The sequence below is a fragment of the Anolis carolinensis genome, chromosome X (assembly GCF_035594765.1).
Source record: "Anolis carolinensis isolate JA03-04 chromosome X, rAnoCar3.1.pri, whole genome shotgun sequence".
Classification (NCBI taxonomy): domain Eukaryota; kingdom Metazoa; phylum Chordata; class Lepidosauria; order Squamata; family Dactyloidae; genus Anolis; species Anolis carolinensis.
In genome coordinates, this window is record NC_085847.1 from 8,469,332 (window position 1) to 8,484,778 (window position 15,447).

General features: G+C 43.2%; 1 protein-coding gene across 4 annotated transcripts in view; it reads left to right on the forward strand.

Annotated features, from left to right (window-relative positions):
• Positions 1-15,447, forward strand: part of ksr2 (kinase suppressor of ras 2) — a 148,358-nt gene that overhangs the window by 109,855 nt on the left and 23,056 nt on the right. For all 4 annotated transcript variants that reach the window (XM_062958725.1, XM_062958724.1, XM_062958726.1 and 1 more), the window contains 2 exons: positions 8,138-8,234; positions 13,433-13,566. In XM_062958725.1, the coding sequence (XP_062814795.1) occupies positions 8,138-8,234; positions 13,433-13,566 (231 nt within the window). The remainder of the gene's footprint in view (positions 1-8,137; positions 8,235-13,432; positions 13,567-15,447) is intronic.

Sequence of the window (15,447 nt, forward strand, 5' to 3'; positions counted from 1 at the left end):
ACCCAACTATGAATTGTGTGTTTTTCCAATGTCTAGGTGTTCTTCTAGATTTGTCTGCTTCTTTCTGTATGCCTCAGCCTTCAACTCCCAAAGTATAAACAACATTCCATCATGGTCCTGCCATTGCGTTGATTAAACAATCATAAAAGGAAACGTAGTGTTTAAACAGAGCACTTTGATGAAATATTAAATGCCATCATTTCCCTTGGGCTTGTTAAACTGGCCCTCTGGCAATATGGAAGCTTCTCTACATCCTGTTTTGTCGACTTCCCATCCCATTCATGTCACTAATGATGTTTCCCCCTTGGAGAAAGTTGTTAGCCTCTAGCAGCTGGTCTCAGGGAAGCCAGGCTTAATGAGGAGTTGTTAGGCTCATGTATGTCTTACTATCGCCCATTTAATTATGGGTATGCCAAAGAAATATCAGGAGACACAAATCTGTTTCTTCTAGCAAGCTTCTCGAAAAGGCTGCCAAAGATGAAACATCTCTTTCCTCTCTGTTATTCCCCCCCCCCCCCCAAGTTGTAAGGAAAACATGTTTTAATGACATGGAAATCATTTGATTAGATACACTGCAGATTAGAACTTTTTGGTGGCAGATCTGGGAGAAGCCCTTCTTGGGAACTATTGCAGTAGGACTTGGCCCTGATGTTCTGAAATGAATGCCTTTGGTATCATATAGTATGTGGTGCTCCTGACCTTTGTGTTTTCTGCTATAGTTTACAGCAATTTTTGCTATATAAAAAAGATCAGCTTTGACCCTTAAAAGCCGTTAGTACCTTGGGGTCTATCTTGCTTTCAGATGTGCCCCTCTCTCTATTTTCTAAGGCAACTCAGAGAACATTTCTGAATAATGCTTGCCAAGTGTCAGGGCAAGGGAAGACGTAGTCAGAGGCCTCAAGCTCTGATCCTGGGCTTCCTTCTTTGGCCCCTTTGCCTGGTTTCCCCCAAGTTCATCCTCCAGACTCACACTGGGAGCAGGGGAACTTTGCAAAGCCCCCACTCTAGTCCCAATTATTATTATTATTATTATTATTATTATTATTATTATTATTAATGTCCTGCTTTTCTTCCACAAAGGGATCCAAAGCGGCTTCCAACATAACATAGTACAAAACAACAGCAATTAAAAATACAAATAGAACTTATAAAACAATCAATAAACATAAATATGAATTTTTAAAACAATATACATTAATGTGGAGTCTTGTCAGATCATATTACATTTTGCTCCAGCCAATAAAAATTAGCCTTCCTGACACTTCAATCTAGTTTTCTTCACTGAAGGCTTGCCTAAACAGCTGCTTTTTGAAAGAAGAAATAGAAGGTGTTGTTTTAATTTCCTTGGGGAAGGTATTCCAAAGGCTTGGGGCGGCCACCAAGAAGGCCCTCTCTCTCGTCTCTAGCGACCGCATTTGGGATGGTGGCGGAAGCGAGAGCAGGACCTCCCCAATGATCTTAGGGAATAGGCAGGTTGGTATGAGAACAGTCATACTCCCCAGACTTAGGGCAATCTTACTGAACCCAGTATACTCTCAAAAGCCAGCATTTCCAGTGGCAAGTGATTGTAAAAGTTACTTTCAAAAGCATCTGAAAGGCAGTAAGTTCGCAAAGGCTATTTTCGGGTTTTAGGCTGGATTGTGAAAGAGATTTCTAATGCTTTTGTCCCTGGATTTCAATGTTCCTTTGGTTTCCTCCTTATGCTTTCTACCATGTTCTTCCTTTAATAGCGTTTAAAGTAATGAAGCCCATACATCATATAATAAATAGCTATTGACTTCCATCTGTGGTTTGGATCAGGATTGATTGACCTGTGGGAATACTGCTTTCCTGAGTCAATAAGAAGCCATGAAGGGGCATAAATCTTGATAGAGACTGACAACAGGAGAAAAAGTCAATATGCTTATTAATACATACATTAAATGAGCACATTTCCACCTCTGGGGAGATGCCATTTCAATTTGACAGTTAGTAAGAAAGGTTGGGAGGAGGAAGACGAAAAGTTTCTGGACCAGGGTTGCTGGCATACGCTGTGGCTGCAGCTGGGGAACAAAGGAATGATAACTGACTGAGCTCACAATCACTTATGTGGAGAATGAGTCCCATTTGCCAATGGACCAAAAACACAGGCAAAAGCCACAGTTAAGAGTATATTTTTAAATGAACTGTGCATTGTTTACAAGTGAGACCTACCTAAAAATGTTATGGTGTGGAGTTCAAGACTGAAGATGTTGCCTTTCTTCCCCCCCCTCTCCCTCAAATTGGGCACAGATCATGCAGTTTCAGTACATACAACAACTGCAATTTCAAATCTGTACCAAAAACAACCTAATACATGTCCAGAGGATGCCAGAGGTTTTGATTTCAATTTTTTTTGTTTAAAAAACCTGGCTTCCTTGGAACTTGTCTGTGGTTAAAGAAGCAATGGGATGAGGAGGAGGAGAGAGTGAGAGCAAGCAAGCTCTGAACATTCTGATTCTTCAGCCAAAGACAGATTCCAGCTGAGCAATTCTTTTTAATCAAAAGGTTTGTTGCTTGCAACAAATAACAACCCCCCAATAACTTTGTTGTTGCTGTCTTTTCCCAACAAAGTCCAATGAGAAGAAAACAGCAGAGAATATATTAAGAGCCTTCAAAGGCAAAGAAGGGATCAGCACTGTTTTGCTTGTTACTAAAGACCTCACGGAGCCAATTATAAGCATGGTCTTTCAGATGGAAGCCGAAGCAACAAATTGTTTTGCCTTTACTTGTTCTCTGTGGTGTCTAGAGAGAAGATAAGTGGAGGTTATCCTCACCTGTTGCCTTTCCTATCTTTTTCTTACCTAAGAGACTTGTGGATCAATTCTTTCATCCTCTGATAGCCTCCTTGGAGTGGACCAGACCCCTTGCAGTCTAAGCCCATTGCCTTCTTCTAAAGGGCTTGCCTCTCCCAAAATGCTCTGGTTGATCTCACCTCATTCCATCCTGCTTCTATGATCCTTGGCTGTTCTCCCTGGTGAGGCTGGGAATTGTAGAGCCCCAGAACTCTAGGCAGGTAAGCAGATTAACTTGGAAGTACCTGAGTTATGACAGGAGCTAGGTTTTGTGTAATGTTCTGCAGAAGCAACACGTGGTCTGTATTGGAAATCTCAGTCAGTTGATGCAAGCATATTCCAAGGTCGGCAGAGGGAAAACTGCAATCCATTGGTACACTAGTCAATTTCCATTACAGCTCATCAACACCTCGCACTAGGGTCCCATCCATGATCCACCATCTTTCATCTACTTAGATTCCTGCATAGAATGTTTGCTGGGGCAAAATACATTCTGAATCCAGGTGGATGGGCCACATTGTGCTCTCTTTGTATCCAGCTGGCGAATGTCAAAGGGCTGTTGTTCATGCCCTCTCTCTTTGGTCCCGTACAAGTTGCATTGACTTAGCTTGATTCATTTTCCTGCCTTCTCCAGTTCACATAGGTAGGCAGAATTTTCCCACCTTCAAAGCAATTTGAGATTTGGTTTGCTTGGCTGAACAATCTTCAAACCCATTGCAAATTTCCTGTGCCTCAAAATGGGCCATTCCCTGAGAAGGTGGGGATGACAATGGCGGTAGCAGGATGCTACACTGAGCTCTAAAATGAGTTTCCCCCTCCTTCCTAATAGTACTTACAGTCTGCTGGTGGGCTGCTTCCTTCTTAGATAGCATAAGTGCTATTGGAAAAGCAACATTGCTTGCTTTGCAGCTTAACATTCCTGAGGCTTATCTTTTGTGGGGCAATGGACTGTGTTGGGTTTGCAGTGGAGCAAGGTAGTGGCTTCAGTTCAAGACTTTGACCAGTCATCAAGTTTAATAAGACTAAGTTTCTACCTATGAAGACTACATGCTTTCCAGTTTCAACAACTGTGAGCACCAAAAGAAAAGGTCATCAGGAAAAAGAAAGGCACTAGGTCCCATCTAATCATAGAAACTAAGCAGGGTCAGCCGTGTTTAGTATTTGGATTGGAGACCACCAAGGAACACCAGGTGCCATAGGCTCTATTTTAGAGGAAAGATGATCAAAACCACCTCTTACCTTAGAAAACACAGAGACAATATTTTGTTAGGTGTCTTCAACTTGCTGTGAAGCTGAGCCTAGAGATCAGAAATTGCATCAAAAGTCTGGATCCAGAGTTGGCACAGGACCTTGGGAGGATTCACCTCTGTTTTTTCCTGAAGGCCCCCCCCCCCCCCCGCCCATTTTGTGCAATGGTTCCCAACCTTTGGTCTTCTGGGTATTTTGGATTTCAGTTCCTTCAATTCCTGTCAGTTGGCTGAGTTGGCTGGGGCTTCTGTGAGTTGAAGTCCCAAATACCTGTAGGTTTAAAGGTTGAGAACTACTGCTCTAATAGAAAAGTTTCCTTATGATCAAGGCCCTGCTTACAGGGCTTCAGTTGAGGACTCCGTGGGGCTCTGGAAACACAGACCTAGAGGCTTTAGTTGTGAGTTAAGATGGTCCCTTGAAACAATGACTTTATATGGACTCTAACCTTTGCTAGCACCTTCTTTGATTTCAGGACTCTTTCTTTTTTTGGATCCCCTTCTTGACAGATCCTGGAGTGTTTTTGACTGCAGTTGTAGATTGCCCTCATCCAAACCAACTGCTTAGTGCTTAGTGCTGGCTTAGACCTTGAGGTGCCTTGGACCTATATAGCCAGGTCAAGAGAGATGTAATCTGTGACTTTCATAGCCAACTCTCTTGAATGCTCATCTTGTCTAGTCTTCTCTCTCTTTATCTGTAGTCCGCCCAACTTTTGTCCAACTGCCTCTTTTTCTTACCTATTTGTGTACCTGCACATTCAAACCAAACAAAAATATAAGCAGTACACATTTTGGGCCAGTGAAGGAGGGAAGAGAACTCCTCTGGCATACAAACACTCCTTACCTATAAATGCTTGGCTGTAAAGAAAGGAGTGCATTGCCCAGGTGCTTCTAATTGGGAGATTGAGCAGTCCTGACACCTTGTAGAAGGTGCTTGTCTAACACTGTATAGTTCAGTTGGGTTTGCTGAGACCGGGCTTTTTTCAGTTAACACATGCAAATTCCTATTTATGAGCAGAGCATGTTGGGGCAAATGATCTGATTATGAAGGGCCTACTTCAAGAGCAAATCAGGCAGTGCTTGTACAAAAGGAAGTCTGCATTTCTTTGATTTACACAGTGATGCCTTTTCATCGGGAGTACTGAAGGAGAGCTAGGTCAATAGTACCCTAGAAAAATAACATTTTTTGTCTGGGGGGAAGCAGAATCGTTTCTACGCTCCTTCCCTCCTTGAGATCTTTTCTTTGGTGCTTCAAGAAAAAAAATTAACCTGATGAAGAGAAAAAACACCAATGAAGAGAAACCTTGAAAAGATATTGCAGGTGGGTTCTTCTCAATAGCAACAGGTGCCACAAGCAACTAGCAAACACAACGTGGTGGAGTTATTTCCGAGAGCATCTCATTTCTTTTGCAGTGAGGAGCCTCTGTGCTAGCAATATTTGCTACCATAATTTATCGGCAGGTTACTCATCATCTGATGAAGAGCACTTGGAAAGATGAATCAGCCGTGCCCTTGTCTCCCCGCCTCCGGTGTCCAAAAACTTTTTATTGTTGCTTCCTTTTCAGCACTTGTTTTTGGCTGAAAATCTTCCTGGTGCTATCTACAATGGTCCTGTTTCCTTGGATGCTGCATGCTTTCCTCCATGGAGATATAACTATTACAACATTGTTGTGGTATTTTGCTGTCATACTACTCTTTTAGGAAGTTACAAAGAGAAGCAGTTGTGGGAGGAAGGAACAGTGCGGGTGAAGAAAACAACCATTCCTTCCTTCTACAAGTCCTTCCTTCAGGACAGCAACCCCTCTTTTGATTTTAGATATGGGGAGCAGCAGAATGCAAGTATTGCTCCCTCCGATAAAAATGAAATTTCCATTAACATGATAGGTTTCCAGTGCAACCATTGTAAAAAGATTTCTCCATAATTGCCTAACTACTCCTCTTGGTCTTGAAGCCATTGCTTCCCCTTATCAAATGCCTTTTGTGAAATTGTGACACTTTTCAAATGTAAGACATAGGCACTGAGTTCCCCATTACCCCACCCCACCATTTGCATTGATGTTGTTGCTGTTTTGTTGTTATTGTTATTAGCCTGTTCAGAGCTCTGAGTCTCCTCACATGTGTCATTAATTTTTCGGCTGCAGCTCCATGCAGAGTTGGTTTGAATGCCTTTCTGATGCCTCATTGGATGCCTCAATTCAAACAGGCTTCCAAGATGAGGAGGGGATGAGGGGATGGCCTCGCAGATGGCCTGCTGGCATGGTTTGACTAGCCCATTGCTGGCAAAATGAGCTGCGACAAGGAACACAGAGCAGCAATGGGTGGTCAGTGAAGGCTATTTTCTACTTAAGCCTTGGGCTCCTGCAAGGTATTGCAATGATTTTTCATAGAAACAGAAAACAAAGCTGAGGCTGTTAGGAATTGTGGGAGTTGAAGTCCAAAACACCTGGAGAGCCGAAGTTTGCCAATACCTGATGTAGACCCCTGAGCCTTGGAAGTTGCCCTCCAGTGGGATTTGATGAAATTGTCCATAGAGTTGTGTTGGAGTACCTCACGATTTCTAGAGATAACACTTTTTAAAGAAGTCCTCCAGATTTCTAGAGCAGGGATCTCTCATGTTAAAAAGGGTTTTGTTTATTTAATTGTTTTTCCACTTTCATGGGGGTCCAGTGCCCCTAGCCCCAGAAAATGTGGAAAACCTACTGTATAAGAGTAATACAAATACACAACAGTAGCAACATTAATAATAACAATCCAATCCCCATTGAGGTGTTTTTTTTCTTTAAATGTGATGCAGTCAGTGCCTATCATTTCCTTCTCATGGTGTATGGCAAGAGAGAGTCTTCAGGTGTTTGAGATTTGCATGCCCAGAAGGATGGGATTATGGGCATTATAGTCCAAAACACTGTGAAAGCCAAATTTCTCCACCCTACACTGTGATTTTTAGTGATTGGTTTCCTGTTGAACTCTACTGCTGAATAATATAATGTTCTTAGGTTAATTTCTAAACTGGAGCCCAATTCCTGGGCTCCTAAATGAAGAGTGATGAATCTGGAATTGAACTTCATTTGAAATGGCATCTTAAGATGTTGTTTGGGCCAGGGGTAACAGGTCCCCTTCCTGCGGTCCTTTGGGGGTGGCTTCTGAAAGGTGCTGGACCCCATTACTAGTGTCACCAGGAGCAGGAGAGAACTGTTGAAGAGGTGAGATGGCTACAGCAGTGGGTGGAAAGAAAGAACAATTAAAAGCAGTGGCACTTTTGTTCCTCGCTGTAGAATCAGATTAATACCTGTGATCCTTGGAGTTGGTTTTATTTTAGGCGGTTTATGATCTGAGTTCAGGTTTTTCATGCACACTTGCTTGGTTTGCTTGTAATGAGCGTAGGTGGGCATAAGAGCAAGGGTTAGTGTGTAGGGGGGGTCCTGTTTTGTGGGGGGAAAGTTGAGGCAGAATCCACCCACAGACTCCATTACCTGATTCAAATGTCAACACAGATTTTAATTGGTTTCAGTCCATCCCTCCCCACTCCCACAGCTGTATTTGGCAATTAACACTCCACAAATAGATTTCTCAGCAACATGTATAAGAAAGAAGAATGGTGGCATCTTAACTGGTATAGTCTGGTTATTGCTTTTCTGAGGATTGTATGAAAAGTCCGTCTCAATCCAGGATAGTTCTCTCATGAGAAGAATGAGAAAATGCACCCGGTGGCAGATTTGGGGATGGCAGGAGTCCGAACAATGGTAAAGTGGTCCCAAGTGCTGTACTAGACTCCCCCACTCCCAGTGTATGTGGACTGTGACTCATATGATTCCCATCTGTCTGAGTTCCCCGGAGCTCTCTTTGTGTGCACCCCTCCCCAATATCTATGGAGTGTTGAAAGCCAGGTAACCAGGAGCAAGGTTCCAAGAGTGTGCAAGGGGCTTGTCTTCCCCTCTCTCTACCCACCGCCATGTCCTATTCTAAATCCAGATCCTTCCCTTTTGATGTATCTTCTTTTCCCACTTCATTGCCCAGATGTCTTGGTTCTCCCCCCCCCATCCCTATCCTTGCAATAAATACATTAATATTGTCTCCTTTCAGCCTGTGCAAAGGACGAGCCCTCTATGTAGTGGTGAGAGATGCCAAAACTGTTCTGGATGTCAACAAAACAAGGCAGATTGCTCAAGAGATTGTGAAGGTAGGTGACAAGGGGGGAGGCAAAGCTCTTGGGCGAGTACTTTGGTATGCTTTATTTCAGTTATTAGTATCCCACTTTTCACATTTTTAAGAGATGCCCCACTGCCAGAAGTTCTATGGCTTGAGTCTTAGACCAGGAGTCCAGGAGACCAGGGGCCAAATCTCTGCTCTGCCATGGAAAGCTACTGACTGATCTTGGACAAGTTCCACTGCCATCTTCCACAGAGGAAGGCCATAGCAAATCTCTGAACAAATGTTGCCAAGAAAACCATTGTAACAGTGGCTCCCAGTAACCAATTCCAGTCAAAAGCCTGGCCATGGCATTTTTCACAGCTGAATTTCCAAACATTATATCAAAGCAGCCCCAAGGAGAGCATATTATCATAATCCTGAGAGGATGTGACAAAGGCATTTGCACCCATGGCCAGATCTGGCATCTCCAGATTAGGTCCTTTTTCTGAGAAGGAAGGTAAAATTAAATTACATGAAGATTGTGACTTAACAAGGGATAACTTTATTCCTTCCTTTTGTAGAGTAGCTGTCATGTCTTCATGGCCTCAGGAAAGGGGGAGAATAGCACCCACTTTAAGTACTGTGGCATCTCTGTCTGTGCTCTTGTCAGGCTCGGTTGAGGCAATATAAAGGTGAATAGTAGGAGGACATGTTTTCTGCCACAGGCTGGTACCCCTTGGATAATTTTGTTAAAGTAGCTCAGAGAAGTTGCAATTCCTTTTTAGAAAAAGAACAATTCAAGTGAATACTTGTTTTTTAATAAGTACCGGGTGGGATTAACACTATAACTAGCCCTTTTTAAGAAATAATTTTCCAAGCACTGCTTCAGACAAGTTGTGGGGTTCTCTAGCCTATGATCCTAATGGAGGAGGTGTTCTGGAATGTTCTCATCACTTTGCCCTTCCCTTGCCCAAGAGCCAAGCTTGAGAGGACCGGGCAGCTGTCCTCCGCCCAATTCCTTTGTGTCACTTTGACGGATGGTTTGTCTCACCAGGGCTCTTTCTGTCCTATTAAGCTCCATTCCAGACCCAATTTTGTTTCATAGACTTTCATTAATTTTCCCCCCATCTTCTGGCTAATGAGCAGATACGAGTTCCTGTCTGCGCCAAGACTCTCTGCAGTGCCTAATGGCACTTCTCTGGGGATGAGTTGGTGGGAAGGACTCTCCTTTTAAGGGAAACTTTCAGGAGCACCCTATGCTCCATGACTTGTGGGCTCTCTGAAAGCTTTTGCTAAGTAAGGTCATCACTTTCCTCACTTTTGTTTTGAAAAGCAATTAATATCTCTCTCCTAGCACTACTTACTAGTTAAATGAACATCCTGATTTATTTTTTCAGTATGTGGAAGGTGAGGTACCTGCCTCTCCTTCTTCCTTCTTTTAACCTTACAATGTCCCTGCTGAGTGTGAGAGGGTGGCTCGTTCAGAGTTAACCAATTTTTCCTGGCTCATGGGGAACTTGAACCTGGATCTCAAATCTATATGTCAGTCCTCCAAACATGGCCAAGGGAGCATGCTGGTTGCCCCAGCTTCCAGACTGCATCCTTCCGGATGTTATCGAATTACACATTACAACAGCCCTCAGTGTTGACTATGCTGGCTACGTATGATGACAGCTGCAATAAATCAACATCTGGAGGACTCTATTTGTCTCATCTTTGCTTTTGATTCTAGAGGTCATGGTTCTACAAGGGGCCTGCCTCACGGATTCCCTGTAATTTGTGTTCAGCCTAGAACACAATCCTCCAAATCCTATTCTAACAGTACCATTGAGGAGAAGCAGAAATGAGCAAATAATTCTTGGATTTTGTCTCCATGACTATTTAGACATTTCCTTTTGGTCACTCAGGGGACTTTTTGTCAGGAAAGGATACAGAGATTTTGGCCCCCTCTACACTGCCATATAATCCAGTATCTGGGTGCAGATTAACTGCATTGAACTGGATTATATGGCAGTGTAGACTCGTATAATTCAGTTCAAAGTAGTTAATATGAATTCTGAAACAATTAGCATCCTTAGACCCCCCCCCCCCCCCAACATAGGGACACACTGGTTCCAAACACATCTCTGAGCCAGTAGGGGGTGCTAGATCCCCGTTCCCCCCACTTACCCAATAACATGCAAGAAAAGTCTGTTTTATGAAAGGTCCTTCAAATGACTACAAGATGTCTTGGAATCCGAGGATCCATGAGAGATTCAGTGTGATCACATCCCACTGATGGATGGTAGGAGGAAATTTGGACAGTGATTAGCACTTACACACATACACACTCAACACACGTCTACCCCTACACCTACAATTACACTCAGGACTCACCTACACATAGCATATAGTGGGGTGGCCTAGGCGGTGGCTACTCTGCCTGTGTCTACCGCAGTGGCAGTGAGTCCCAAATTCCCCTAGACCATCACCTTACCTTTCTTGTTCCCTTCTGGCTGCTGGACAGCCCCAGAGCTCAAGGAGAGCTCTTGGCCGTCACTAGGCACCTTTGCAAACATCAGCAAAGACACCTGCATAACCAAGGAAAAGGAAGGGAGATGACATGGGCCTGATCCATCCCTTTTCCTCTGCACTGCCTGCAGTTCAGATTGGAGTCTGCTGTGCTGTTCAGACCCTGCGGGGCTGCTCCAGAGTTTCAACAAAACTTTGGCACGGTCCTCAACTTTGCTTAACATGGGGTTAAAGCCGTTCAAGCTTGTATTAAGGACTGGATATTCCTAGCCCTTGTCTGGATATCCATGTTCAATTTCTGAACCACTTTGGAGTAAAGGGCTGGTGTAGACAAGTCCCCGCTGTAGACTGTGGTTAATCCCTCATTGACATGCTTGCTCTGTGGTTCAAATCTTGCTGGCTAAACTTCCACACTGTTGCCGTTAAGAACCTAAACCTCTTTAATGACAGGATATCTATGGGACATCTCCTCCAGTATAAGCTTGTTTATTCCACTGCATGAAAATGTTACTTTTTAAACTACAGTTCCTAGAATCAGTTGTGTTGGCTGGAGGATTTGTAGTTCCCCAAAACCACCATTTCAAAGCTCTGGCTTGTGCCTTAACATCAGGACACATTAAGTGCGACCAGTCTGCGTGCACCTAGGCCCCTTTGTGGGTCACAGCACCCCATGAAAGAGAAGCCAGAGTTGGAAAGAAGTCCACGTTGGTTTTCCTTTCTTTGAAAAGCTTGTATTTTTGGTGAAGCTATGGTGCAGGGGATCCAGAGGAGAGTCATGCTTTCCGGCAGATCCCTTTAAGAGCACATTTCTTTTTTCACAAATGAAAGCATTTTGAGAGGGCACAGGGGGGTCCCCAGCTGAATAGGTGGAGCGGGCGCATGTGACCTGTAGGCCTACCCTTTCTTAAGACCAGCTCCATGGTGTATCCAAGATACATTTGCTGAGAATAAAGAAGGGAGCACTCTTTGTGGCTGCAGTTCCTTTCTGACCCCACAGAACATACTGAAGTAATGAATAGGATGTGAAAACCTCTCATCCTTACCTTCATCTCATTTCTCTGAATTCCACTTGAATTTTCTTCAGTTCTTGTTTCATATCAGGTTGGGAAATGTATAATTATACCAGCACCCACTTTTCCTAATGCATGCCGCTTTTTACACATTTTAATGGTTGCATATTTTACATATTTCTCCCATTGACTAGTTTCTGCCCATTTTCCAAAGGTTTCCCCCCTTTTTTGTTGTGCATATTATTTGCATGGGATTTGAAAAGGAGAAAGATGATAAATAGAGAATCTGGGACTTGCATTTTCCTCCTGAAAGCCAAAAGCTGTGCAGCTGCTTTTCATTAATTGTCTCGCAGACCACGAATTGGATAAATTCATAATTTTTGTTTGATTAATGTAAATGTCTCTGCCAGTCCCAGTAACAAAATGTGGATGTTACTAAAGGATGGACACTTTGTCGTTGTCCTTGTGAACATCAGTATAAGCCACCGAAAAGGTTATTGGATGCAAAGGCTAGGAAACGGAAAGAAATCTGAGAAGGACACAGCTAATCCGTAAATAAAATGCCTCATCTTTCCATGGATCGAGTGCAAGTTGGGTTAGGATAATTATCACCAACATGAAAAATTTACAGAGGAGAAAAGGTGAATGAGGCAGAGGGCCTTAGAGTTTGGGGAGATTTACTTTTTGGACTGTATTGTGTATGATGCCTGGGGTTTTTTGAGAGCTGTAGGCGATCTGTCAGGCGTAATTTGATTGTGATTTTCCTGCATGGCAGGGAGTTGGACTAGATGGCCCAAGTGGTCTCTTCAAACTCTGTTATTCTATGATTCTAAGTAACTTGTTACTGGGTAGTGCATGCAATTGCAGCTAGAGAATAAAAATAAATTAGGATAGAGAATACTGGAGAGGTTTTAGACTCTAGGGGCAAAAGGACCTTAACAGAAAGCAAAAAGGATGGGGAAGCAAGCATGAATGATTCCGTCACTCTGCATTCCAGTTTCAGGTTTCCCCAGTCAACTCTGTTCCATTTTAGCATTAACTTTTTGAAGCTAATGGACTAATTTGTATATATTTTGTGCACATTTCCCCTGATGTATGTATTGTAATGCATTTTGACCTGGTGCATGTATTTTTGGAAGCAGTTTTCCATAATCGCACACATTTCCTACATTATTTCCCAGAAAATACATATTTTAACATCGCCTGCTTCTGTATATGAAATGTTGAGTTCTCCAACCTCAGGCAGCAAATGTTTTGGGGAGGCCCTGGTTGATGGTTGGACTAAGGATGTCTGAAGTCTCTTCCAACTTTGATTCAAAGGCACAGTGTAGATGGGGCCTAAGACACACTCTGGAATATATTTCCCATTCTGCCATTAAATCATATTTGCTTCAGCCACAACAAATACAACATACACTGTGCTCTTGCTGTCTGTTGGAGTTTGGTTTCAGGGCCCTGCATGGATGCTGAAGACTTATAATATACAATGGCATAGAAAAAATGTCGCTTCTTATATACAATGGCAAAAATCAAAGTTTGCTTTTGGGATTATTTTTTTTTGAAGGGGGATATTTTCAAGCCATGGATGGTTTAATCCATGAAGGCAGAATCCATGGCTACAGAGAGCTAACTGTATGTGTGTTTGTGAGTGTTTAGAGGAACTCCAGACCCCTCTTTTCTGCACAGCTCTTTCAGTGCCTCTCCTCTCCTCTTATTTTGTTTGCAGGGAATGGGCTATCTTCATGCCAAGGGGATTCTCCACAAAGATCTGAAATCTAAAAATGTTTTCTATGACAATGGGAAAGTTGTTATCACCGACTTCGGCCTCTTCACTATATCAGGAGTTCTGCAAGCAGGCAGGTAGGTTACAGAAGCAGCTTCATGCGGCTGCTGATTCCACGTATCTAGTGTACCATTCTAAAATACAATTTTTCATCTTCAGAGCAAACCAGAGACTAATGAAGGCTGTGCCAATCCCCATTTTGGGGTAGAAGCATTTGCTTCCCATAATACTTTTTTGGTCAAATTTTCATGGAGAGGAAATCTAAAGAATATTCACAGGTCTTACACTAGCTGAAAATAAAATACAGATGCCAACTATTTCCCTCTTTGTCAATACTTAACTTTCCAAGTTCACATCCCCAGCAGAATGGGAAAGATTTCAGGGAGGGGGAAAAAAGCTGGGAGAGAAGATAACTTTTTTTGAATGCATGCCAGAAGGAAAAGAGCTTAGGCAAGCTCCCAGTATGCCTCTACTCCTCATCCCAACTCTTGTTATCTTCCAACAACCTAGTGAGGTAGGTGGCTGCGAGATGGTAACTGATCCAAGCAAGGCCATCCTGTGAGGGATTTGAATCCATGCCTTCTTGCTTCAGTGATAGGTTCCTCCACATAATGAGAATAAGAACAGTGGCCACAGGTTTGCTGGGGTAATGCCATTGACACATTGGTCCTCCCGATCTATGGCTGTAGGCCTGAACTGAGAGAACCAGATCAAGACTGCTTCCATGGTGATCTTTTTCTTCTCATCTTCTAATGTTCATCTCCTTTTCCAGAAACTACATTAATTTGTTCTGACTCTGAGTCCACTTCCAGGCAAACTTCACTCCCGGTGGTCCCCGATTTAGATGTAACTTACTGTGCTTTCCCAAATTAAAAGAATAAGGAATGAAATGAAATGAAATGAAACCCAGCTATTGTGAAGATTTCCTCACAGTTAATTATTGCTTTATTGCAAAGCCGCCTGTGAGATAAATCACATATTTTAATCTTTCTGTAATTATGGTGTGTCAAAGGCACTGGATTAAAGAAAGAGATAATGGCCTGCCTATTTTCTCTCCCCCTCCTTCTCCACTGGTATATCGGTTATCATGTTGAAGTGGTTAACAGCACCCTGAGTGAGTTTCATTTTTTTTATCTGCTTCCCATTCTACACATATACATGGTTGGCTATTGATGCCTTCACCAAATTTTGACTTCCGTGTTTTCTCAGACTGTTCTTTGGACTTATTTCAGGTCTTTAGGAACCCAGTTCTATGGATGATATAGTTGTCCAGGATAAAGAGCCTATCAAAGGAGGGAGGGGGAGCAGGTGGTGACATAATTCCAAATTAACAGGGGGAACATACAGGATTCAAAGCTGGACTTTGAAGAGCTCAGCTCTGTTCTTTTGCCAGGATGCCAGTTTCATTTTCTCTCAAATACACTTAAAATCTCAAGTTCTTTCCATCCCAAACATGAATTAAAATGGAAATTTTGCAAGTTCTTAATCGGTGGTGAAATGCCAAGTTTCTTTTGATCTGCAGTTGGCCAGACCAGGGCCTATTCTCAGAACAGAGCTTGGACAAGTGATGTTTTTGACCTACAACTCCCAGTATCCTCCACTCAGCATGGCCAGGCATCTCGGGAGTTCTAGTCAAAAAAAAAAAAAAGAAATTTGTCCGAGCTCTGTTTGGGAGGAGTCTTGGCCCCCAGCTTCCCCCAGAAGGCAACTTATGAGTCAGTGGAGAGGTTTGCAAATATGCCTGAAGCTAATCTGCAGGTGCCTGTCCTGGTACAGCCCACCCTCTCCTCTGATGACTCAGCTGCATCAGAGGCTACCGCAGCCCTGGACGCCCTGCCGCTCGGGGGCTGCACCATTGCACTTGGCCTTAAACTGGAGGCTCCCTAGCACTCCAATCAAAACCTTGTCTTCCCATTGTCTTTGCTACTGCTTGACAGAGAAAATTGCAGGGTTCCTCT